The sequence below is a fragment of the Mauremys mutica genome, chromosome 13, assembly GCF_020497125.1.
Source record: "Mauremys mutica isolate MM-2020 ecotype Southern chromosome 13, ASM2049712v1, whole genome shotgun sequence".
In the NCBI taxonomy this organism is placed as follows: domain Eukaryota; kingdom Metazoa; phylum Chordata; order Testudines; family Geoemydidae; genus Mauremys; species Mauremys mutica.
Genome location: NC_059084.1, coordinates 18,167,933 through 18,194,000, shown reverse-complemented (window position 1 = coordinate 18,194,000; position 26,068 = coordinate 18,167,933). Strand labels below are relative to the sequence as shown.

General features: G+C 44.7%; 1 protein-coding gene and 1 long non-coding RNA gene across 12 annotated transcripts in view; both read right to left on the bottom strand.

Moving 5' to 3' along the window:
* The window catches only part of LOC123348535, a 34,320-nt gene extending 33,683 nt beyond the window's left edge, over positions 1-637 (bottom strand). Inside the window, exon 1 of the long non-coding RNA XR_006573203.1 lies at positions 546-637. This is a non-coding gene — a long non-coding RNA (uncharacterized LOC123348535). The remainder of the gene's footprint in view (positions 1-545) is intronic.
* Positions 638-5,102: 4,465 nt separating this feature from the next.
* Positions 5,103-26,068, bottom strand: part of ZMYND8 (zinc finger MYND-type containing 8) — a 135,307-nt gene continuing 114,341 nt past the window's right edge. For all 11 annotated transcript variants that reach the window (XM_044986029.1, XM_044986030.1, XM_044986032.1 and 8 more), the window contains 6 exons: positions 24,848-24,928; positions 23,139-23,217; positions 17,271-17,510; positions 16,938-17,095; positions 15,506-15,595; positions 5,103-5,830 (listed from right to left, as the gene is read on the bottom strand). In XM_044986029.1, the coding sequence (XP_044841964.1) occupies positions 5,729-5,830; positions 15,506-15,595; positions 16,938-17,095; positions 17,271-17,510; positions 23,139-23,217; positions 24,848-24,928 (750 nt within the window). In that variant the 3' untranslated portion in view covers positions 5,103-5,728. The remainder of the gene's footprint in view (positions 5,831-15,505; positions 15,596-16,937; positions 17,096-17,270; positions 17,511-23,138; positions 23,218-24,847; positions 24,929-26,068) is intronic.

Sequence of the window (26,068 nt, the reverse complement as noted above, 5' to 3'; positions counted from 1 at the left end):
CCGGGCGCGTGCAGAGGGTCCCTCCCAAGCGCTCCCTGGGGCCCAACGCGGCAGGGAAACGCCCAGCCCGCTCCCAGCTTAGTGCCAGCGTCACACCCGAGAAAAGCGCAATTAGCGCAGCACTTGCTAGGCTGCAGTGCCCGCACGGGCCGCTAACGAGCCGGGGCACCCGCCCAGTCAGCTTTTAACCCTCACAGCTCCCCCAGCCCAGCCCATAAAGGAGGCTGGTGGGCGGGGAGGCCTGAGAACGGCGCCCGCTGCCGGCTTTACGCTCCCAGTCATGACCCCCTACGGGGGCGGGCGGCCCCAGCCCCGGCCCGGCTGGATTGAGATGCCCGCTCGAGGGCAGCCCGGCAGCGCCGGGGGTGTTTAACTCGAGGCCTGGCCGAGCTTCCTCCCCCGGCGAGGGGGTGGCCGGCCGCCTGGCCCCACCTCAGCCGCCCGTGGGTCGCAGTGCGGGGAGAGGGGTGAGCTCGTTCTCTGGCGGGACAAAGCCCTGGCTTGGCTCTGGTGGGTTCGAAATAAAACCACCAAAACCCACTTACTGTTCGTGGACTTGGTGCCCCCGGGGTGCCAGTGCTGAGGTAAGAGCGGCCCCCTGGGGCAGGCGCTACGGTTACCCGTCTTCTAATGCTCCGCCCACAAAACTGAACCCCCTTTCCCCGCGGCCCCGCCCCACCCACTTGAATCCGGCAGCGACAGGGGAGAAGGGCTGGCGGTTAGGGTGGGGGGGGTGCTGGCTCTGGGAGGGAATTAGGGTGTGGGATGTTGGGGTGCAGGACTAGGGTGTAGGGGGGTGATGGGTGCTGGCTTTCAGAGGAAGTTTGGATGCATGAGGGGGCTCAGAGCTGGGGGTGAAAGGCTAGGATAGGGGGTGGGGGGGGTGAGGTGCTGGCTGGGGAAAGGGGGTTTGGGCTCCAGCTGGGCAGAGCTTACCTCAAGCAGCTCCCAGAAGCTGCTGGCTCCTAGGCAGAGGGTTCAGGGGGCTCTGCACACTGCCCATGTGTGTGGCTGCCACCCCCACAACACCCATTGGCTGTGGTTCACAGCCAATGGGAGCTGCGGAGCCTGTGCTTGGGGCAGTGAGTGGAGCCCCCGTGGCTGCTCCTGTGTCTAGAAGCTGGACATTTCAGCCACTTCCAGGAGCCACGTGGAACCATTTAGCCTTGCTGAGCCGCTGACTGGAGTTTTAATGACCTGGTCAGTGGGGCTGACCGGAGAGCCAGGGTCCCTTTTGGACTGAGCATTCTGGTTGAAAACCGGATGCTTGGCAACCCTAGGGGTGGTGCTCCTCTAAGGGGGCAGCAGGTGCAGGGGTGGGAGGCATAGCCTTGGCTTGAAGAAGCAGCTCTGTCTGCAGGCAGGAGCATGGGGAAGAGCTGATGGGGCATGCAGGGCCTACCTCAAGCCTTCCTGCCTCACACCTGGTGTGTAACAGGCTCCAGAGATGTGGGGCTGCATGAACCTCTTGCTAGGGTAGTGGAGCCAGGCAGGAGAGGGGCTTGCATCGATGCTGTCTGAAACTATAGGAGGAAGAGGATGGGGCCACTGCTAGGTGGAGGCATCTGAGTGCTGCCACTGGCTGATCTGCCCCTGGGCCTTGTGAATGATATAGGCATTGCAACCACTGGGGATGAAGGTTTGACTCCTTGGGCTGTGCTGCCTGAGGAGCTGGAGTAGCTTACCCCAGAAAATAACTATAGTAGAACTTCCCATTTAGGGAACTGGGGTAAAAATCTATCTGGGGATTGGTCCTGTTTTGAGCAAGGGGTTGGACTAGATGACCTCCTGAGGTCCCTTCCACCCCTGATATTCTATGACTCTACTACTTTAAAAAACAACAAAAAAAAACAGCATTTTTCTTCTGCATAGTAGTTTCAAAGCTGTATTGTCAATGTTGTAAACTTTTGAAATAACCATGTTTTGTTCAGTTATGAACATTTCAGAGTTATTAAACTCCATTCCCAATGTGTTCATAACTCTGAGTTTCTACTCTAGTAGGTGAAGTTAGTGGATTAAAGATGAATTCTCAAATCCTGCACCCTCTTCTGCTTCAGCATGTGTACTTCTCCCCTGCCGAGAACTGCCACTGGCTCTCTGGCTAATGGATAGTTAGTTGTTTAATACAGCTATGGTGCCTGCCTGAAGCCACCCGGTGCCCATCATAAGAAGGGATAGCCTACCCCTGTGTGTAAAGCATGCTCATTCTGTGCTCAGAAGTGCATAGGTCACTGCAGCTGTACCTGAAAAGCAAAAGGAAATTAAATAGTGGAGACAAATTCTGGTTGACTGCTTTTGATGTTTTATTTTTTTAATTGGTATGGGAGGTACTTCTCCCTAGGGTGGAGCTGTTGAGATCTTCTGGGTGACTGAAAAAACCATACTCCTATATACTGAAATGCAGCCACCTCTGGAATAAAGCTCACCAGCTGTTTGACCGTCCACTACACCACAAAGTGAATTTAAGTAGCTGACTACATTGGCCAGGTCACTAGAGCTACAATTCCAATTGTTGGCAAACACTCCTTACCATTTTTAATGAGATGTTCAGCACCTTGGTTTTACATTCATGAAAGATTGCAACTTTAGCAGTGCACCATACCTCAGTCTCCTCTTGCACTATGTGAAGGCATTGAGTCAATATACTCAGACCAATGCCACCTATGAATTACCCATACCACTTTATCTGATGCTGGGCTCTCTTCTCCACATATCCATCTGGGTTCTTATACCACACCAATTACCATGGCAAATGAGCACCTACTGAAGCAGGTGCTTGGAGTAATAAAGCTACAGACTAGTTTAGAGTCCTTTTTGCCAAATTTGCTTTTCTCAAAGCTATTTATGTTAAGTACAATTCAGAACTATCATAGTTCCTCTTCAGATATAGTCCTTAATTTTGCCCTATTGTTCTCCAGTTGCTGTCAGCATCCCTGATTCCTATGCTAGACCTCTGAGAAGGAAATAACTCTGGATACATGTTCTGCCCTCTTCTGCCAGCAAAACTGTCTATAGTGAGGGTTTTGCTGGCATAGCATGTCAGCTAGGGAGAGTGGGTGTTCCCCCCCCCCCCCACCTGACAGACATAGCTATGCCAACACAACTTTGCAGTGTAGACTGACCCTTTTCCTTTCACACATTGGTACAAGATGGCAACATAATGACTTTGATCAGTAATAGTTAATCAGACCTACCCTTCACTAGGAAAAAAGGTATGTTCTTACTTCATATTAACTAACATGAGCTAAAATCTTAGTGAAGACAAGGAAGTTTGTAGTTTTAAAATGTTAGCAGGTTATGTTAAAACTGTGCAGGAGCCTAGAATATACCTGCTAATAAATTCCCCTTTCTGGAACTCTCAACTTTACAGTATCATCAATCTTAAGCAATTAAAAATCATGAGAAGCCCCAAAACATGAAATTGGCTTCAAAATGATGAGATTTTTAAAATAGTAATGGAAGGGGGGAGAGAATTGGCATTTGCTTTCTGGTTTTTGAGCCTTTGGGGTTCACCTTTTTAGAAGTTTTTCTTTGAGACCATGAGGGCTAGACACTTATTTAAAAATGTAAGCTGATATTCTTGTGTAATATAACTCCAAAAGCAGCAAAGAGTCCTGTAGCACCTTATAGACTAACAGACATTTTGGAGCATGAGCTTTCGTGGGTGAATATCCACTTCGTCGGATGCATAACTCCAGAAACTGGTGCTTTAAACAGACACCAAATATTGTGAGACTCTCAGCAGTTGGTAAGACTGTTTCTATTAATTATATTCACTTTCACTGCAGCTCTTTTAATATATTAATTTGGGACATGGCAATTAGTGAACACATTAAGTCTGTAAAGCTGGGTTGCCAAAATACAGCTCCCCTGACAAGTTCTACAATGTAATCAACAGCCATCCTCATTTTTAAACATATGGATACAGTTTGTGGAGACAGCAAATAGCATGTAATGCTTAGCCCTAATCCAAGTGACCAGGTGTTAGAACAATGGATGCTGGGGCCTGTAGTCTCCCTGGGATACATCTCTATTAAAAATGAAGGTAACTGCACATTTTATGCATAGTGGCCTCTTGTTCACTGGACAAATTACTAACATAGCTTTATTCTCAATATGGACTAGACTTCGTCATTGCTCAAGCCACCAAACTTCTCAATCTGAAGACCTACATGAAGAAAAATTTCATGATCTGGAGACTGCAGAAATAAACATCCAGATAGAAGGAAACTGGAGATCTAGGAACACAAACCATTTTTCTAAAACAGTTTAATAAAAAATTGTGACGATTCCTGAAAATCTGGGGAAACCCAAAGCATAGAGTGTGTCACCTGTCTCAGTCACAAAGAAACACAATAATCAAAAAGATATTTAAGTTTAATACAAATTTTATACAAAGAAAATGTGAAAAAATACTTCCATATGCTAAAAGCAATTATGCTTCACAAATAAGGCCAGCTAGGCTATTTTTGACACAACTGCAATTCACGAATATTCTGTTCTTGATTTTTTTCTTCTAATACTTTTTTTCCCTCTAATGTGGGTAACTAGCTGGAGACTGTACAAACTGCATCCTTTTATAAACAATGGGAGAAATCAACATGACTAAAATGTACAACAAAATGTACTGGAATGATATAATACAATTAATTTTCTCATATACATACATCACCTTTGCTTTGTTCAATGCTTTCGTTTTACACAACATACAAAATGATACTACAGTATAAGTGTAACAGACAGAATTTTCATGGGTTACTTTCTCTCATACTGTACTGTTTCATGCTTACATAAAAACGTAAATTCCATCATATAAATAATACATGCTCTAGCCCAGCATCAAAAGTCCTTTGCCCATGTTTCCTGATACATAGTCTTCTCCAAATCAAGTTCTTGTTCCATTTGAAAAGCATTTCAAAGTTCTTAGAGAGGATTTTAAAAAAAACTGAACTATGAACCATAGAAAAAAAATCCACCTTTCTCACATCTGATACTATTGATCAGAAATCATGTTACCAACTAATTGGTGGTATTCTTTCTACTCTTCTGCTGTTAGGCTGAATGAAATTTAAGCTGGTTTCCTGTAAACAATATTATTTTTAACAGTCTGATCACTGTAAAAAACAAAAAATACCCTCTTTGTGTACTTCAGGTCCACATATTGGAAATTTCATAATTTGCCTAATAAAATGAAATTTTAAAAGGTACATTTTCAACTTTAGTTGCACAAAAAGAAATTTTAACTGAGTTTCAAAGTGCACAATTGTTTTCATTACCAAATGCAAATTAAGAAGATCGGATTCTCTCTTGATAATAAAGAGTAAGTGATTTTATGTGCAACTGCAGTTCCTTAAGTCCAGTTTTCAATGTTCGTTCGTGATAAGGCTGTTTTAATCTTTCCTTTACCAACTTCAAACACTCTTTATAAGTTAAAGTCAATACAAATATAAAAAGGAGATGGTACTCTAACTTTAATGACATCCACAAATTGTACATTATTTACAACCGAAGCATAGATTTAACATGGATCTTACCTGTCCTCAGCTTTTTAAAGCCAGCGCTAATGCTTTACATTAATGTAGTGTAGTTAATGCTTTGTACACATATACAAAGCTAAAGTCTGAACCTTTGAGGTTAATCCAAAGAACTGTGTTTATTTTCACATTTCTATTAGACAGATTTTTATTAGTTATTTATTCCAACAGTCGCCTGGGCTTCTTGTTAGTAGTTAGACTCTTCGTACTTGGACTGGCATTGTGGTCTGAACATACTGAACTCCAGTTCTCATTGCCACTGTCCCAGCAGAAGGACTTACCACTACAGGAATGGTCTGTGGATTAAAACCAAGCAAAACACATATTGTTATATTAAAGGTCACATTCACACCACCACAGAAATAGAGCCCATTATTTTCCAGTGAAAAACTAGGAAAAAGTAGGATATTTTATTTAAGGTTTATCGCCTTTTCTTACCACATTTTTGCCCCACCAAAAGGCAGAGTGTAACATCTCAGCTTCCCTACAGCCAATTATTATGCTATACACCGATACAAGGACAGGTGGTTCCTATGGGTACTGTAAGTATTCTGCCTGTTCTTGAAGAATTCAGTTCTCAGTAGCTAGCCCATCCAGTGGTACATTTCCCAAAACTAATACAGAAAGGGACTGTAAAAATCCTTTGTTACCTGGAAAAACATATTTGTGACTAATTGAATTGGAATACAAAACACATGAGTTTACAGGTGCATTTAGGGTTTCACAGTTACATTAATACTGTTCTTCCCAGAAAGGATCCCCCCTGTGTGCACTTAAGCACAGGTGAGAACAAAAAATATATGTTTGGATAAAAACAATAGTGTTTATAATACTGCAAGCTTACTTTGCACAGATCAATTAATGACAAAACCCAACTATTATTGGGAATTGCCTTTTGCCATTCTTAGGCTTTGTCTACACTACCACTTTTGTCAGTAAAACTTTTCTTGTGAAAACAACACCCCCCTGTACTGACATAAGTTTCACCAGCAAAAGTGCTGGTGTGACTAGCGCTATGTAGGCAGGAGAGTCTCCCACTGACACAGCTAAGGCTGCTCGTTGAGGCTGGTTTAATTATGCTGGCAGGAGAGCTCTCTCCTGCTGGCAAAGAGCGGCTACATGGGAGACCTTACAGTGGCACAGCTGTAGCGGTACAACTGTGCTGCTGTAAGGTCCATAGTGTAGACACAGCCTCAGTAAGAACATTAATTTAGAATAAAACTTTGCACTTCTGTCACGGTTTCCAACTGAAGGTATCAAAGTGCTTTATACACATTTACAAATTGAGTCTCATGACACTATTTGGTAGGTATTTTATTCTATAGCTAGACACACAGGCACAAAATGGTTAAGTGACTTGCTCAAGGTCACACCAAATCTCTGGCAGACCTGGGAACCTTCCTCCAAAGAAATTTAAATCAGTTTAGAAGCTGCAGTACTGAGCAATCCGTAAAGTATGTTCAGACACACACCTCCTGAAACCCAACTGGTGATCAAATAGCTGCATCAGTTTCTGTTCTGAAGGCTTTAAAGTGAAAGAAACAAGGAGCAAAGGCTTTTTGGGGAACTGAAAGGGATGCGTAAATCTTCCCTCTGACATATGATATAAAACTCCACAGAAGGCAGAAGAATAAATGCACATTTTCCACAGAGTTTCATAGAGTGTTTTATACTGGTGCTTTGGTAGTACGGTATTCAGCAAATGTTCCTACTGTCCTTGCTAGGTAGGACTTCAAAAGCTGGAATATTTGTGATAAATTCTATTAATTGCAGAAGCTGCAACATTTCTGCAGAAATGGAAAGATGACAGATTTAGCACTTCACCATTTATCACTGTTTTGATTCTAAGAAGAATAAAAAACTAAACATAGAATAAGTTTGCGAAGTAAACTCAAGACTATAGCCATTTAGTAATCAGGATGACTTTAGATGTGCAAAGAAGGTTTATTGGAAGCCATTCAGAGTAAGGACCCTCAAGTGGGAAAGCAATTGGTAGTTAGAGAACTAGAAAGTGCGGCTGTGTCTATGCTGCAGAGACTATGGCTATGTCTACACTAGAGATCTTACAGTGGCACAGCTGTACTGCTGCTGCTACACCACTGTAAGGTCTCCCGTGTAGCTGCTCTATGCTGACAGGAGAGCTCTCCCGTCAGCATAATTAAACCACCCCCGACAAGTGACAGTAGCTATGTTGGTGGGAGAGTGTTTTTTCACACCACTGACCAACAAAAGTGCGAGTGTAGACACAGCTGACAGCATATGCCGGCTTAACCTGTAGCACGGATGCAGCCTATTATCAATGGAAGGAGTTTTTTCATCAGTGTAGGAACACCAAATTCCTGAATGAAGTTAGCCACATTGATGGAAGCATTCTTCCATTGACATAGCTGCACTGGGGGTTAGGTCGGCATAGCTATGTTGGTGAGGGTGTGGATTCTTTCACACCCCTGACAGATGTAGCTATGTCGACGTAACTTATAAGTGTGGACCAAGTTGAGAATGCCACTAGGAAAGTGTCTATTAGTAGTACAAGTAAGGAACTTAAATTTGCTATCTGGATCTTTTAAAAACATGTGTTCAGCTGGGAATAGTCCCAATTTTTAATCCCTATTTTACTGATCAAGGTGTAGTATGTGTTAAGACTCCTTAAATGTGTTGTGGTTATTTCCTCAGAGAGGTAAATTTTCAGCCAAGCCTCTCCACAGAAGTACACATTTGTGCACGCTCAGGCATTAGACTATTTAACGGGTATGTTGCTGTATTAGCACACACAAGTTGTTTGCAGCTGTGCAGAGCAGATGTAAGTATGTGCACGTACAAGCAAGCACCTAAAACTTATTAGGGTTTTCAGATTCCTTTTTACTCAAGTCACATACACACTCCATATTCAGTAGGTCAGTTGTGGAAGTTATCGCCATTTCCTGAATGCATGAAGAGGCCAATTTAGGATATTGGAGCATTGGCATTTTTCACAAAGAAACTAACTTGGTTTGATGCCTGCAGTCTGATTTCAGAATAGTTATAATGGCTTCTCACTGGTGCTGGGAGTCTGTCAGGGTAATATAGGGGGTGCTAAGTACTTTCTTGAGAGGTGCTGAGTGCTCTCAATTGCGATTAAATTAATGAAACAGCTGTTGGGAAGGGCTTTTTGTTTTTTAAAGTCATGACATCCAGCAAGAATATCCTCAGAATGAAAGAATTAATGGATGGGACATGATGGTTGTGCAACACTGTATGAAAAACCACAAATAACTTCTATAACAAAGCAACCATTAAGATCACAGTATGAAAATGAACTAAACCATCTACATGAACACTGGCTGAGTTACTTTTGCTGACCAGCACCCAAAAATGGGGAATACATGATGCTAAGTGTCAGTGGGACACTAGCATTTTTCCCTGTTGGTATGATGAACTTCAGCTCAGATTCCACATTGAAATCGAAGTGCAGCATTAGGGGGCATTACATGGAATTTAAAGTGCTATGTTAGTGAGCTCTAAACATTAAATGGAGCTAAATTCTGTCTCATCTCTGGTGAGTGCACTAGGAGAAAAAGACAGTTACCTTTCGTGTAACTGGTGTTCTTCGAGATGTGTTGCTCATGTCTATTCCGGTGCTGGAAGTTTTTCCCCAGCAGTACCCGTAGGGGAGCACCCCTAGCGACCCCTGGAGTGGCACCTCCATGGCGCAGTATAAGGGACGCTGCACGCTCCCCCCCACCCTCAGTTCCTTCTTGCCAGACAACTCCAACAGAGGGGAAGGAAGGCGGGATGTGGAATAGACATGAGCAACACATCTCGAAGAACACCAGTTACGGAAAAGGTAACTGTCTCTTCTTCGAGTGATTGGTCATGTGTATTCCACAATAGGTGATTCCAAGCTATATCTGTTGGAGGTAGGAAGGAGTTCACAAACTCTCAGGACAGAGTATGGCCCTGCTGAACCCGGCGTCCTCCCTGGTCTGGGAGACGAGGTGAACGTGTGAACTTGAAGACCATGTGGCAGCCCTACATGTCCTCAATGGGGACATGGGCCAAAAAGGTAGCCGACGAGGCCGTGCCCTAGTCGACTGTGCCTTCACAATTGGTGGCGGAGGGATTCCCGCCAGGTCATAATAGGTACGGATGCACGAGGTGATCCAATTGGAGAGCCATTGAGTGGAGATCGGCCGACCTTTCATGCACTCGGATGAGGCAATGAACAGTTGCGAGGACTTCCTGAACGGCTTAGTCCGCTCCAGGTAAAAAGCCAGAGCCCGTCTCACATCCAGGGTGTGGAGGCGGCGCTCCTCACTGGATGCATGGGGTTTGGGGCAGAGGACCGGCAGAAAAATGTCCTGACCCATGTGACAGGTGGAGACCACCTTCGGGAGGAATGGTGTGGGGGGAGCTGGACCTTATCTTTATGAAACACTGTGTACGGGGGCTCGGAGGTCAGGGCCCTGAGTTCAGAAACCCGCCTAGCCGACATGATCACAACCAGGAAGGCTACCTTCTATGAGAGGTGTGACCAGGAGCACGTAGCTAGTGGCTCAAATGAGGGCCCCATGAGATGGGCCAACACCAGGTTTAGGTCCCACTGCGGGACTGGGACCTAACGTACGGGAAGAGATGATCCAACCGCTTAAGGAATCAGCCAGTGATAGCATGGGAGAATACCATGTGGTCCTGCACCAGCGGGTGGAAGGCCAATATGGCTGCCAGGTGCACCTTGACTGATGAGGGCACCAGGCCCTGGGCTCTAAGGTGAAGGAGGTAGTCCAGAATCAGCTGGATCGGGGTAGCCACCGGGGAAACACCCCGCTCATCCGTCCATCTGGAAAACTGAGACCACTTTGCCAAATATGCTTGGCGCATGCAGGGTCGCCTGCTTTCTAAGAGGACGGGCTGAACCCCTTCCAAGCACGTCTTTTCCTCCCGGCCTAACCATTGAGCAGCCATGCCATGAGGTGGAGTGCCGCTAGGTTGGGGTGGCGGACGCGGCCCTGGTCCTGGGAGAGTAGGTCTGGGCGGGAGACAACGGCCATGGCGGAGACCGCCAGGCCCATAAGGGCTCCGTACCAATGCTGCCTGGGCCATGCCGGGGCAATGAGAAGGACCCGGGCCTTGTCTCTCTTTATCTTTTCCTGGACCTTTCTGATCTGCGGTAACGAGGGAAAGGCATAGAGAAACTGGCCTGACCAGAACAGGAGGAAGGCATTGGAGATAGCGCCCTGTCCCAGCCCCCTCCCCCCGAGCAGAACTGGGGACAGTGACAGTTCTGCCGAGTCGCGAACAGGTCCACCTGTGGAGTTCCCCACACTTGGAAAAGTCTGTGCACCACCTCTGGGTGCCGAGACCACTCACACTGAGAGAAGTCCCTGATCAAGCGATCTGCCCACAAGTTCCGGGCGAGCTTTGTGGCAAAGGATCGGGCCCCGCCTTGCCTGTTGATGTAAAACATTGAGGCCGTGTTGTCTGTGAGAACCCTGACCACCTGGCACTCCAGGTGCGAGTGGAAGGCCATGCACGCCAGCCATACCGTCCTGAGCTCCTTGACGTTTATGTGGAGGGTCAGATCCTGAGCCAAACACAGACCTTGGGTCTGAACGTTCCCCACATGGGCCCCCCATCCCAGGTCCAATGCTTCAAGACACCAGATCCAGCGAAAGGGCCCTCCCCCTGAACGGGACCCCTTGGAGCATGTTTCTCAGGGAGGACCACCACCGTAGGGAGGTGATCACTGGCTCGGGCACCGTGATGACTTTGTCCATCGTGTCTCTGGCCTGGGAGAACTCCAGGGCCAACCAGAGCTGGAGGGGCCTCATCCTGAGTCTGGCGTGACGGACCACATACGTGCATGCCGACATGTGACCCAAGAGCGGGAGGCACGCTCTGGCTGTTGTCACCGGAAACCATGTGACTGTGTCGATGAGCCCCTTCAGGGTCTTGAACCTGTCTGGTAGGAGGGAGGCTCTGGCCGACGAGGCATCCAGGACCGCCCTGATAAACTCTATGCGTTGTACCGGGACTAACGTGGATTTGGTGTTGTTCACCAACAGGCCAAAGCGGTGCACATGGACAGAAGGAGCACCACGTAATATCACACCTGCGACCAGGAACTGCCCTTGACCAACCAGTAGTCCAGATAGGGGAAGATCTGGATCCCCCCAGAGCCTGAGGTAGGCCGCTACCACCGACATACATTTAGTGAATATGCTGGGGGTAGTGGACAGGCCAAATGGGAGGACCATAAATTGGTAGTGTTCCTGCCCCACCGTGAAACTGAGGAAGCGTCTGTGCCTCTCGAATATATGAATGTGGAAGTATGTGTCCTGCAGATCGAGGGCGGCGTACCAGTCCCCTGGATCCAGGGAGGGGATGATGGAGGCTAGGGAGACCATGCGGAACTTGAACTTCACCATGTACTGGTTCAGACGTTGCAGATCCAAGATGGGCCTGAGCCCCCTTTGGCCTTCAGGATAAGGAAATAGCGGGAGTAGTACCCCTTGCCTTTGAACCTCCCCTCTCCCCCCCCCCCGGCACTGCTTCCACCGCTCCTAGGCCCAGGAGCCACCTCGCCTCCTGCTAGAGCAGAGCCTCGTTCAAGGGGTCCCCCAGGAGGGACGGGGCGGAGAGTGGTTTGGCAGGGTGGAAGTAAACTGGAGGGTGTAGCCCCAAGAGATGGTACTGAGGAACCATCACTCCGAGGTCCAGCGCGACCACTGTGGGAGGAAAGTACACAACCAATTGGAGAAGGAAAGCTTTATTGAGGGTGGATCCCTGATGAGAACTGCAGGGCACCCCGTGTGTCCTGTCAAAACCACCTTTTCCCTGCCTGCTTGCCCTTGGAAGACGCAGGCTGAGGGGCAGGCCGAGACTGCCTCTGTGGGCACCTCTTATAGTCCCGCAACTTTTCATAAGCGGTATTGTATTTTGAATGGGTGGCCTGGATGGGAGTCTGCTGTGGCTTGAACTTAGGTTTAGCTGGAGCCAGAACATAGAGACCCAGAGCCTGGAGCATCGTGCGGGAGTCTTTCAGGCCATGCAGCTTTGTATCCATTTGTTCCGCAAACAGAGCTTTGCCGTCAAAACGGGAGGTCCTGCAGGGAGGTCTGCGCCTCACTGGACAGTCCAGAGAGCAGGAGCCATGACGCCCTTCTCATGGATGCTGCTGAGGCCATGGACTGCGCGGCCATGTCTGCTGCATCCAAAGCTGCCTGCAGGGTTGCCCTGGCAGCCGCTGTATCCTCCTCCACCAGCACTTTTAACTCCTTCTTGTCGCGCTCCTCGAACTTGGCCAGGGAGCTGCACAGATTGAACTCATACTGGCCTAGGATAGCCTGGTGGTTCGCCACCTGTAACTGGAAGCTCAAGGATGAATACATTTTTCTTCCAAATGAGTCCAGCCTCCTTGAATCTTTATTTTTTGGAGTAGGGGCTGGTTGGCCCTGCCATTCCCTGTGATTGACCGACTCGACCACCAGGGAGTTAGGAGCACAAAATACTTCCGTTCATCTCTCTTAGAGATGCGGGCCAATGAGGCCAGGGTTTGCCATAGGGCATTTGATATTTTTGCCACACCTTCGTGTAGAGGCAAGGCCACCCTGCCCAGTGCCAAGGAGGACAGTACATTAAACACGGCGTCAGAGGGCTCCTCCGTCTCCTCTGCCTGGAGGTGGAGGCTTGATGCCACCCTTTTTAAGAGTTGTTGGTGGGCCCTAAAGTCCTCCTGTGGGACAGAGGGAAGAGGGGCCGTAATTGCCTCATCAAGGGAGGGCAAGGAGGCCAGCGCGGTACTGTGTGTGTCCACCGGCACTGGAGGGTCCACCACCTGGTTGGTCTCCAGGCATGGTGCCGAGGATGTATGTCCTACCGACTCCTTCCTTGGAGGTCTAGAGAGGGAGGCCGATGGTCCTTCTGAGGCTCCGGCCACCAAGCAAGCCCCCACCTGCTGTGGCACTGGCGGAGCCGGCTGTTCGGCTTGGCTGGCCTGGCCCATTGATGGATGACTACGAAGGGAGGCCAGGCTGACATACAACCTGTTGTTGTCCCTGGACTGGGAGGAGTGGTGGCACCAGGAGCGATGCCGACCATGGGACCGTGATCCTGACGTGGAGGACCAGTACCATCAGTAACAGCTGCTCCGCGATCAGCTCCGGAAGGTGGACCCGCGACGGCGAGAAACTGGCAATCGACACCCAGGGCTGTGTGGGTGGTGCTGTGGCGGGGTCCTGCAGCGGGATGACGAACAAGAACGGTGTCAACATTCGTGTCGTGACCAGCTGAGATAGTCCTTCCGAGACAAGGACCTTTGGTGTCATCTGCCTCGGCCTCATCGGTGTTCGCTCCTTGAGGCAGAGTGGTGCCGCAAGTCTCAGTCAGACAGAACCCAACCAGACAGCCTGGTGGGAGTATAGGATGACCCACGTGGACTTTGCCCTGAACAGTCGTTGGGCGGCAAACAGCATTGGGAACGTTCCCTCGACCGAGATGGGGGCAACTGTGGAGATCCCAGTAGCAGCTTGACTCTGGAGCGCAGGGCCAACATCTGCAGTGCTCCTGGTACCAGCATGGACATGACATCCCAGACTGCCTGCAGAGCCTCAGGTGTGGAGGGCATCTGGACATCTGGGGAGGCCTGCTCCGAATGGGCCAGGCTACTCCGCTCAACTTGAGTCGGAGGCCTAGAGGCTGGTGGGATCAAGGACTGCCCAACATGGGTCTAGCCTCTGTCCCGAGTTTACTCCGGTGCCACAGCGAAGGCCTCTTCCTAGCCTTCTTGGCATGCCCCATGGACGGGAAGTGGTGCCGACTAGTTGATGGCACCGAAGGGTCGCCGCACACCGACACCGCAGTGCCCGGTGTCAGCTCGGAGTGGTGCGCTGGAGCCAGGGTCAGTGCCGACTCCATCAGAATAGCCCAAAGCCTAATGTCCCTTTCTCTCTTGGTCCGAGGTTTAAACGAATTGCAAATCTTGCAGCGATCTCTGAGATGGGTTTCCCCCAAACAGTGTAAACAGTCCGTGTGTGGATCACTCACTAGCATTGGTCACCTACAAGCGTCGCACAATTTAAAACCCAGGCATTCTAGATAAACTAAACTAACTAACTACAGGTACCACACACTGAATGAACAAGCAGTTCTGGGGACGAGCTACAGCAAAGCTGGAGCAGAGCAGTTCCCAAATTCCTTTTTGCTGCCAGTGAATGTGCTGAGGGTAGGGGGAGTGTGCAGCGCCCCTTATACCGCGCCATGGAAGCGCCACTCTGGGGGTTGCTAGGGACGCTCCCCTACAAGTACTGCTAAGGGAAAAACTTCTGGCACCAGTGCACGTGGCGAGCACACACACCTATTATAGAATACACATGAGCAATCACTCGAAGAAGAAATTAAAGCGCCTTTGGCACATTTGGAGTGGAATAAAGAATAGTGGGGATAATCCCAGTGACATAGCCATCATTTCCTCTCTCAGTAACACAGGTCCTGGTGCCCAAGGCCACATCTGAGACACAATACTAATGAATGCAGATTAGCTGCTTCTTCTGCCTTCATAGTTGCTGCAATATCAGGCTAGAACTCTAATATAGCAATATTATACAAAGCTCTTTAGGATACCACAGGAAAAGATGCTACATAAAATAAATGCTATATTTACCAGGATGTCTTGGTCAAATAACCAAAATCAAAAGGGTAAACAACTTTAATATTCTATTGCAGACAATGGTCTGACTATCTTCAGTGCCTTAAGTATATGCCCAGTGGCTTTTCCCAGCTCCTTGTAATAACCAAATGATGAAAATGGAAGGCATGAGAAAGATGGAATGTTGCACAGCAAAATAAGACATTTTGCATTGCAAATTGAGACTTGATACCAGTGAATTCATATCCTGATACAGCAACAGACAGGAAACAACCCCCAAAAGATATTGAGCTATTTTAAAGCCAGGAACAGTTCTATTGCAGACTTTAAATGATGATGATGTACTTACAATTGTGGGTTGAGTAGTTGGAATATAGGTGGTGGTCTGCGGTACCTGGACCAGTTTTATAGGCTGGTTGCTTGTCACACCTGTTGCTATCTGCAGAGACAGCACAGGTAACCTCAGTAAAAGTCTCAGCTTTTACATAAATTCCACCTAATTTATTATTACTATTAGAATATGAAATTTATGTTGGATGTTGTGTTAAAAATGTGCATCTTAATGAATTCACAGGTTACTTTTGTTAATAAAACAAAATTCAAATTATGAACATGATCAATGTACACAGCATGATGTTTCAGGTAGAACAACTATGTGAAAGAAATTCTAAATTTAAAAAATGGAACATTCCATGGCAGAAGTCTTAGGTAACTGACTCCCCCCACACCTCCCAATACCGCATGATAAAGAAGTTTGTATTGACACAAACAATGCATACGGACATCAACTGAGCCACTGAAGCTCAATATAGTTCACCAGTTTTACTAGTGCATTCAAGTGAAACACACACTGCCTCTTTCTCTCCTCAAATATGGTTCCACCCCAAGTTACTCCCTTAGAAACCACATCAAACCTGAAGATCTAATTCCAGATGTTACCAATGATGCCAGAAATGAACACAGGTTCTCTAGTGCACCACACTTTCCACTCTAGAGGACTAGCTCAATGAGACATCATGCTGGAATCACAATACTTTACAACATAATATTTTCTGTTTTTTAACATTTTCAAACAATGATATTGTCAATGATATTTACATCGAGGTAGGGGAATGGGTGGGGGGAAATATTGCGAGGGGCCAGCCCCCAATAAAGTTGTTGCTTTAATAATAGCTTTTTCTTGGCAGGGAAGAAGAGCATTACTGTAGAAATGGTTATTAGTCAAAACCTGCCTATAAAGTGGAGTCCTTATTATAGGCATTTATCTTGTATATGCAGTGATGGGGCCCTTTGCATCAGAGTACCTGCTCACCCTTGCCTGCAGAACACTGTCAGAGTAGATGGCAAGGAAGATATCATGCTTGCACGCTGCTCTCTTAACTGTAGATCCAGCAGTATTTGTGAGTGCTGTAGTCAGTATTGCTCAGCCCAGAAGGCAATTTATATTGTATTTGAAAGATCCAGACCAGAAGCAACACTGATGGGCCCTGGAGGGAGACAGGTCCAGTCCTCCTTGGCTGGAAGGATGTCAAGTCAACGTAAGATCTTATTGGGGATGAGTGGAGGGGAAGGGGTGATCCTGGAGGACATCCTGCTTCTCTCCCGCCAAATGGAATAGTATTGTCATGATGGAGGAAAAATACTATTTCCTACCTCACTCACAAAATGACCCTCTAGAAATGTACAAGGGGCCAAAAATTACTGATGTCCCAAGGATACCTTAGGCTCAGGTTTAAGAGAAATCAGACACATTCTTAGGCTGAAGTGACTGCGATACTCACTGTAACACAGTCTTTGTTTTTATCGGCTGCACTGTCCTTTTCCTTTGGGGTGCTGGCTGTTTCTGTGGATGGAGTCTGTGCACTGGAGCTGGGCTGAGACGATTTATTTAATGTTTCTGGGTTAATTTCTGTATCTGTTTCTTGTTGTGTTGCAGTAGCTAAAATAATAAAAAAAAAAGGTTTATACAATATAGCCATTTGCAATGTGTAGCAATCCACATTCACCCCTCCCCACTGGCACAACTGTGCACACATAAACGGAGACCATTTCCACCAGCCCCGTATTTCCTCACTCTGAGCAGCTGTGAGGTAGGTTTCCCAGAGGCAGATTACCTGACTGTGTGCAGGATTTCATATGCTCAGGCCAGTGAGCTTGCTGGCAGGGGTAGTCACAGTAGCTGGTATTCCAGCAGCAGTAGAAGATGGCCTCTTTCTTGCAGTTGGCACACCACTGCTTCTTCTTGGTTTCATCCACAGCTTGCTGCTTCTCCAACTCCAGCTGCTTCTTTACTTCAGCAATCAAACGATCACGCTCCTGCTCAAGACTTTGCCGCATCTCCGCCATTGTCAATTCTAGTTGAGACACAAAGAAAGATGAGTCTATATTTCTCCCACTGGTAAGGTGCAAATTACCAGGCTCAAAATTGTGGGGCCATCGTTTTTACCCTCTATTATTATTTATTATTTCTATTACAATTAGCTCCTTGATGCCTCAGTTGTGCTACATGCAGTATGATGTACTCCCCACCCGCTGCAGCTGCTTTGCACAGCCTTTGGCCTCAAAAGCCAAGAGCTTCAATACTGCTGTGAACTAGTTTTCAGCAAATAAACAGGACCATGGATCACACTCTTCTCCCACAAACACAAATCCATCAAATCTATATTGTATCCTGGTTCCTTTAGACAGAAGAGTCTGGATGTCATTGCAACATGGCTCTCCCAGGACATAATTATAACAAAGTAAAAGTTCCAAAGCCAAAATGATTCCAGAAAGCTTTGAAAGTCATATTTACTTTGATGAATAAAATGAGATAAACAAACAGAATCCATACACAGAATTATGCATCTACAAAAATTCAGTCCCCCATCCTTCACTTCAGCACAGCTTCACAGGACACAAAGGGATGAAATAAGATAGCATTACACAACTTTGTCCCCTAGGCCTCAGGCCAGTTCAACACCACATGTTATTTAAAAGGGATTCAGGAATTCTGTAACTTGTGCTTCACTGCAACTTTCCCCTAGGAGTCATTACATCAGATCAATGATCACTGAAGTGCAGCAGTACTTTAACCATGCCCTCATTTCCTGGCTACATGGTGGTGGAGATGTGGGGACTGGGAAGAGGTGTCCTATAGCCAGTTATGCTGGTTCTATGCTCACTGAAAATCTCGCATGATGCAGAATCCTCAACTGCCTGTTTAAATCAGTATTTTGGCCCCTTTGCAATGCCAGAGTAGCATGGGCAGGGAGCAGGGATGAGTATCCGTCAGTCAGTTTTTAAAATAAATGTTTTATCACAAGGGTTCTCACAACAAATTTTTGGTGGCCTCAGAGTGCAGCCACCAACTCTTGCTAGTGGTTGCTCTGACACTTTTTCCTAAAATACTTAATTAACTTTAGGAAATACAAATAAATATGCACATATACATGTCCAAATCATTATAATTTATTTATGTAGGGTTTTCTTTTTGCAGACTCAGTAATAAAAATAATGTACAGTTGTCTATTCTTTGCTGGTCCTAAAAAGAATAGAAACACAAAGTGCTTTGTACATTCTTTTCTTTTTTCTTATTGTTTCTTTTGCTTTTTTTTCTGGTTGCCTTCCCCCCTCCTCCTTTTTTAAGACTTGGTAGCTAGTAAGTATGCTGTGAAAAGTGATATTAACAAACATACAAATTAGGGCTGTCAAGCGATGAAAAAAAATTATCGCAATTAATCGCACTGTTAATAATAGGATACCATTTATTTAAATATTTTTGGATGTTTTCTACATTTTCAAATATATTGATTTCAGTTACAACACAGAATACACAATGTACAGTGCTCACTTTATATTTATTTTTTATTACAAGAATTAGCACTATAAAAAAAACAAAAGAAATAGTTTTTTTCAATTCACCTAATACAAGTACTGTAGTGCAATTTCTTTATCATGAAAGTTGAACTTACAAACGTAGAATTATATACAAAAAACCTGCATAAAACAATGTAAAATTTTAGAGCTTGCAAGTCCACTCAGTCCTACTTGTTTAGCCAATCACTCAGACAAACAAGTTTGTTTACATTTCCAGGAGATAGTTAAATCATTATCTTTAGAAATCTCACATTGGTACCATCTTTGCGTTTTGTGAAATCTGCAGTGAAAGTGTTCTTAAAATTTTTACTCCTGTGGGAATTCTGCTTCACTGCACATGCACAGAATTCATATTCCCTGCAGATTCTTTGCTTCTCCGCAGAAAAATGACGAGAGACTCTGTCCCTCTCACTCACTACTGCAGCACGCTTGGTGTGGAGGGGCAGGGCTTTGGAGTGTTTCTAAGGAGGTAGGCATTGGACAGGCACTGTCCCCTCAGGCATAGCAGAATGTAGCAGCCTGCCTGCTTAGTCAATTGCTCCCATTCTCTTTGTGAATTCCCCCAGGAGTATAAAACACGTGTAAAAGTTTTAAAGCTCCTTTATATTGCCAGAGTGGTGTAAAGGACAGGATGGCCTTATAAATGCTGATGGTGCTTTAGTGATTAGAACTGGTCTAAATTTTTAAACTAAAACGTGAGTTTGATTCCCCAGCCCTCACTTTGTCTTCAGTTCGCGATGATGTAATACTGAGCATATGGCTGCATATATTTGTTGACTAATAACTAGAAATAAAGAGTCAAATGTAGTTACATTACAGTTAGGCACTGGGGATTGGGAATTTCCTCCAATGCTCCCCACTTCCATTCTCCATCCATTTTATAGTAGTTTAAATAAATTACCAAAATAATTGAAACCAAAGTGATTATACTGTGTTATTTTGACAAATAAAGTATGGAGAATTTAGCATAATTTTATAATATCAGATGCTGAAATTTTAATTTTTTGATGCAGAATTTTTAATGTTTTGGTGCAGAATTCCTCCAGCAGTATAAAATGGACATATGCTGGGTCATCATCCGAGACTGCTATAACATGAAATACACAGCAGAATGCGGGTAAAACAAAGCATAGGACATACAATTCTCCCCCAAGGAGTTCAGTCACAAATTTAATTAATGCATTATTTTTTTTAACGAGTGTCATCAGCATGGAAGCATGGCCTCTGGAATGGTGACCGAAGCATGAACAGGCATACAAATGTTTTGAATATCTGGCCATGCAAATGCCTGTTCTCACTTTCTGGTGACATTGTAAATAAAAAGAGGGCAGAATTATCTCCTGCAAATGTAAATAAACTTGTTTGTCTTAGCGATTGGCTGAACAAGAAGTAGGAGTGAGTGGACTTGTAGGCTCTGAAGTTTTATATTGTTTTATTTTTGAGCGCAGTTATGTAACAAAAAAAATCTACATTTGTAAGTTGCACTTTCATGACAAAGTGATCGTACTACTGTACTTGTATGAGGTGAACTGAAAAATACTATTTCTTTTGTTTATCGTTTTTACAGTGCAAATATTTGTAAGCAAAAATAATATACACTTTGATTTCAATTACAACACAGAATACAATTTCATATATAATGTAGTGAAATATCCAAAATATTTAACAATTTTCAATTGGTATTCTATTGTTTAGCAGTGCGATTAAAACTGCAATTAATCACAATTTATTTTTTTAAATCACGATTAATTTTTTTGAGTTAATCGCGTGAGTTAACTGCGATGAATTGACAGCCCTAATACAAATATCACTTTTCACAGCAGACTTACTCAGGGTATGGCTACACTTCCAGCTGTACAGCGCTGGGAGTTACAGCTGTGTTCGTACAGCTGTGTAGGGAAAGCGCTGGTGTGTGGCCACATTTGCAGCATTTGCAGCGCTGTTGGGAGTGGTGCATTATGGGCAGCTATCCCAGCTTTCAAGTGGCAGCAATGTGCTTTTCAAAAGAGAGGGATGGGGTGGAGTGTGACAGGGAGCGGGGGAGAGAGAGAGAGTGGATTTTTGGAGCTGACACTTCAACTCCCTGCCTTGCAAAATCTGAAAATTTCCTCGACCCCTCATTTACTCTTAACTGCAAATAGCCTGCAGACCAGATAAGCAACTGCTCCAACGGACTCCCTTTCTCCCCCTCCTCCCGCTGTTTCTCTCCTCAAGCAAACACTCATCCCCCTGCCTGCCTCATTCACAGCAAGGGAGTGGGTTATCTCAATTGATTGTTCACAGTCAGTTACAGATTGATCACAGCAAACAAGAGCTGTGTTTGTTTTTTAGATAAGCAGCTCGGAGACCGAGTTCACAACAAAACAAAGAGAGGCATCATAACAAAACAAAGAGAGTAATTTAGTTAAAAGCATTCTGGGATATCTCCTAATACCCTGGAGGCCAATAACAGCGCTGGCGTGTGGCCACACTTGACGAGCAGCGCTGCATCACCAGCGCTGCACTCGTTATACCCCAAGCAGACCAGGTGTACAGCCAGCGCTGCAGCCAGCGAGTTGCAGCGCTGGATGTGCCTTGCAGGTGTGGACAGTTACTAAGTTGCAGTACTGTAAAGCTTCCACCAGCGCTGCAACTCTCCAGTGTAGCCAAGCCCTCAGTCTTGGCAAGCCCAGAGACAAATTAAGCCCTGGATGGGGAAGTGGCTATGGAGGCTGTGGGGTGATGGGGCACTGGGGGAGGCAGCAGGGGCCAAGGGTCATTGGGGAGGATGAGCTCAGGGCCAGACCCCGTCACCTCACCGTCAGGGAATGGAGCCCAAAGCCCCATGCCTGAGGACGGAGCCCGGGGGATGGAGTCCAAAGGCCCATGGGTGGAGCCTGCCACCCATCACCCCAGGTCTGAAGCCCAACCCCACCACCCTTGGGAAGGTGGGGAACACATACTGGCTGTCTGCTCCTCCAGCTTTTCTGTCTCCAGAGGTGGCCAGGGCCCAAACCACTGCTGGCAGCCCCAGGGGAGGGGCTTCTGCTTTAATTGCCACCCCTACCCCCCCCACACCCCACCTACGAGGCAGTGGCCGCAAGAAAAGCCCCCGGTGGCCACATTTGAGAAACATTATCCCAGAGTCAGTTACATTGAGTCAAAAAAGAATTTGAAATCACCAATAACCCCCTCAGCGCACACACCAATTTCATTGGGAGCAGGCCCAAACCTTGGGGGTACATTAGTGGAGGTTGGCTGAAAATGAGATCCTCAGTTAGAATGTGGGAGACCCAAGTTCAAGTCCATGAATCAGTAACTTTATATTTATACGAAGTGGAACAGCTTCCACAGGAGATACTGAGAAAGACCAAAATAGCCCATAATCTAGTGGTTAGGGAACTCATCTCCACTGCTGAAATCCCTTTTCCACATTAGGCAGAGAGAGGAACAGAACCCTGGTCTCCCAGGTGCCAGGTGAGTTCCCTAACCACTGAGCTAAAAGTTATAGGGGAGGACCGCTCCCCACTCCTGGCCATTCTGTGAATCTAATTTCCTCTCCTTTCATCAAAATGAAATATTTTGAGTCAGGTCAAAACAAAACATTTTGTTTTGACATTTCTGAAATATTTCAATTTTTTTGGTCCAGCTGAAACAATTCAGCTAATTCAACATCAATACGCATATCATTTTCAGGTCACCAACAGCGCCTTTTTGGTGAATTATTTGCTGAAATTTTTTTGCATAGCTCTAATTACTGTTAGTACTGTGTCTGTGAACAGATAGCCCAAAATAAATAGGTCAAAACATTCATTAATGAGTTTAGGTCTCTTAACAGAGGTTATCCAATGATCATAGAATATCAGTCCACATGGTGAGGACCAGGTTACTATAAGCTTTCTCAGAAACATTTTCCCAAGCATAACTCTTATTTTACTGGTTAAACTAAAAACTGTTTTAACTGCTGTTTTCAGTAAAACAGCAACTGTCTAAATTACTGGGTACATGCCCAGTAGTATCAGCACAACACGTTCTGTTCTATTTTCTAACCCTTCACACATGGACAACTGGTACAGGCGCATAAATGAAGCAAACATATACCACAGTCTTTGAAATCATATTATTTTAAGTTATACTTTTCATACCAAGATTGTGTTTCATTTCTGAGAGTTCCTGTTGATGTAACCATTGAAGTTTCTCTATTTCGATTCTCAAACGACGAATCTGAAATAGCGAAGAGATAAGATTTAATAAAATGGAAAATACAAATTTGGTGTATATAAAATATAGCTACCTAATCATTTAGCAAAACTGGGCTTAGAGACAAACGGCCTGATTCTCATTTACACTAAGGTCTCTTTTACAAAGAGGTCTTAAGCGTAAATGAGAATTAGGCCCGAAGCATTCTGACCAATTAACCAAGGTTCCAGAATATCCATAAGCATCAATAAGAGAGATACAAAGCAAACTCTTGCTTGTGGGCGTTTTCTACCATAAACAAGGGAGAGAGTTGTTTTAAAACTCAAAACAGAGCTGCTCAACTTGGGCCTTATTCTTCTCTTATTTACATCATTTTTACACCAACATAACTCTATTGACATCTATGGAGTCATTCCCAATTTACACAACTGTAAGAAAATGGAGTATCAGGCACCTTAGCTCTAAAAACTGCTGGACTAAAACTTATCAGGCTTCAAATGTATCTGATCTGAACCTAAGCCACATCCCTCAGTTTTGACTGTAGTTATTGATGTCTTGTAATTTTTAAACAGCCCAAGTATTCGAAAGTATGTTTCCTATTAATTTAAGAAGCATAGAGGCTGGGGACATAATCACTCAAATGGATGATTTTGGATATGTTTCTACACAGCAAAAAATAAAAGACCAGTGGCAGCAAGTCTCAGAACCATTGTCAACTGACTGGGGCTTGCCCTAGCTGGCTAAAAACAGCAGTGTTGACATTCAGGCTTGGGTTGGAGCCCGGGGTTCTGGCTGATACCCAAACGTCAATACTCCTACTTTTAGTCCCGCAGTACGAGCCCGAGTCCATTGACCTGGCTCTGAGATTTACCACCTTGGGTTTTTTTGTTGTGTAGACATACTCTTCCACTTCTGGATTAAAAGAAGTCACTCCTGCTCCAGAGTTTTCTCTCGCTTATGTTCTAAGGCAGTTTGCATTATGTAATCAGTTTATTCCAATTTTTAAAAGAAAACAGAAAACACATAAAAACAGTGAGACATCATCTCTGAAAATAACTACTAACCGTGTGTAGCAGTTAATACAAAATACAATCCTTTCATCTAATCAATGCAGAGTTTTACACTGCAACAAAAAAACCCTATGTAATAAACAATGAATGATAAAATAATTAGGAGTCTTTGGCGAGAAGGATCAAAGTTACACTGCGGTTTCTACAATGTGATCATGAGAAACTCTTGCAATGCAAGTGTCTAAAACAAAATGAAACTAAACATAAAATGCTACATTACAATAGAGCATAGTTTTGGATTTAAATAAACCAAAAAAACCCTTTTGAGTTAGGTTGAAGTGCTCAACATTTTTATGGTAATGTTCTGTGTTTGTACAGCCCCTAGCCAAATGTGGTATGGTCTCTAACAAGGACTCCTAGGTGCTACCATATAACAACAACAGAGGTACTTGTATCTGTGACAACAGTCATAGATTAGACAGCAAAGAAGTTAGGGTCCAAAGTCAGCTTTAGTTCAGAATTTCTTTTAGGCATGCATACAGGCCAAGTTTTCCATATTATTTAAATAAAGGATTTTTTAAAAATGTTTGATGATTTTCTAAGTTTAAAAAAAAGCAATATGCTCTGATGAAAGCAATACTGACCTCTGCTATTGTACTTCCAGTGGTATTTTTGGAAAGATCGTTATATATTTCAGTCATTGTTCCTTTTATTGCATCCATCATCTGAAAAAGAGAAATTGCCTTTTTTCCAGCGTCTATTTTTTAATGACCAACACATTCATTTTTACTAGTTTTTTCCCTTGCATGAATGAACTTATATTGCTGTCAACAGTGCCACATATCTTTATATACATTTATCAGAGTACATTTTAAAAAACTTCTCATTAGGATTATGAAGAGATTTTGGATCATGATTTTGAGATGATTTTCCAAGGGATACTGCCAAGACTGATACAAAACTGAGCCCAGATTTTAAAAAGGCTGAAATACAGTGTTTTTAACTGTCCAACTGATTCTGCAATATCCATCAGTTTGTTAAAAAGGATAGCTGCAGTAGTGATGGCATCCTTACCGCTCTGTTGGACCATTAGCCAACAAAATGCCATAGCGAGCTTGGTTTCTTTATGACTACAAGCATATTACACCACACCCCATACTGACTGCTGGCTCCGTTCTTACAAAAAGGCAGGATACAGAAATATATAAAAATTGTGTTCTTTAATGCACTCAGAAGAATGGACCCGAAAGGCAGAGAGGAGGAGATGGGAAGCCTAATTATGAATAGAACAGCTTTGGTGGTAACATGTTGTAAGAATACCACAGAGCCCTGAGGTTTCATCTTGGCAAGTAACTAGAAGCATGGATTTCCCGAATAACATGAAAGAAATCCAAAGTACAGTATATATATTAATTGTAACTACAATGTAAAATGCAGTTAAGTCAATCTCTATGCATTATCATCTGTATTAGTCCCAAGATAATAAATAATGTTGAATTTATAAAATACTGCATTTCTGCTCAACTAATATATGTGAAGCTCTGGTCTTCTTTTAGAAGAGAAACTTTGTTCTTCATCAAATCAAACCAATGGTATGTACAAACCTGTACTGTATACATAAATTACATCCAACTAAGGTCACACACTTACTCATAACTGCTTCATTCTTTGAGCAATGTCCAACCTATACCTTGAATGACATTTCCATATGGTGAAAATATACATTGTTTTAAAATAGGAACATATTTATTTATTTATTAATAAAGATCTACAGAAAGTCAATTCCACAGTGTTAATGAGAATTATTTCTTAAGATTGAGTATAGATTTACTCTTCTATGAAGAAATAGAAAATATGGTCTAGAT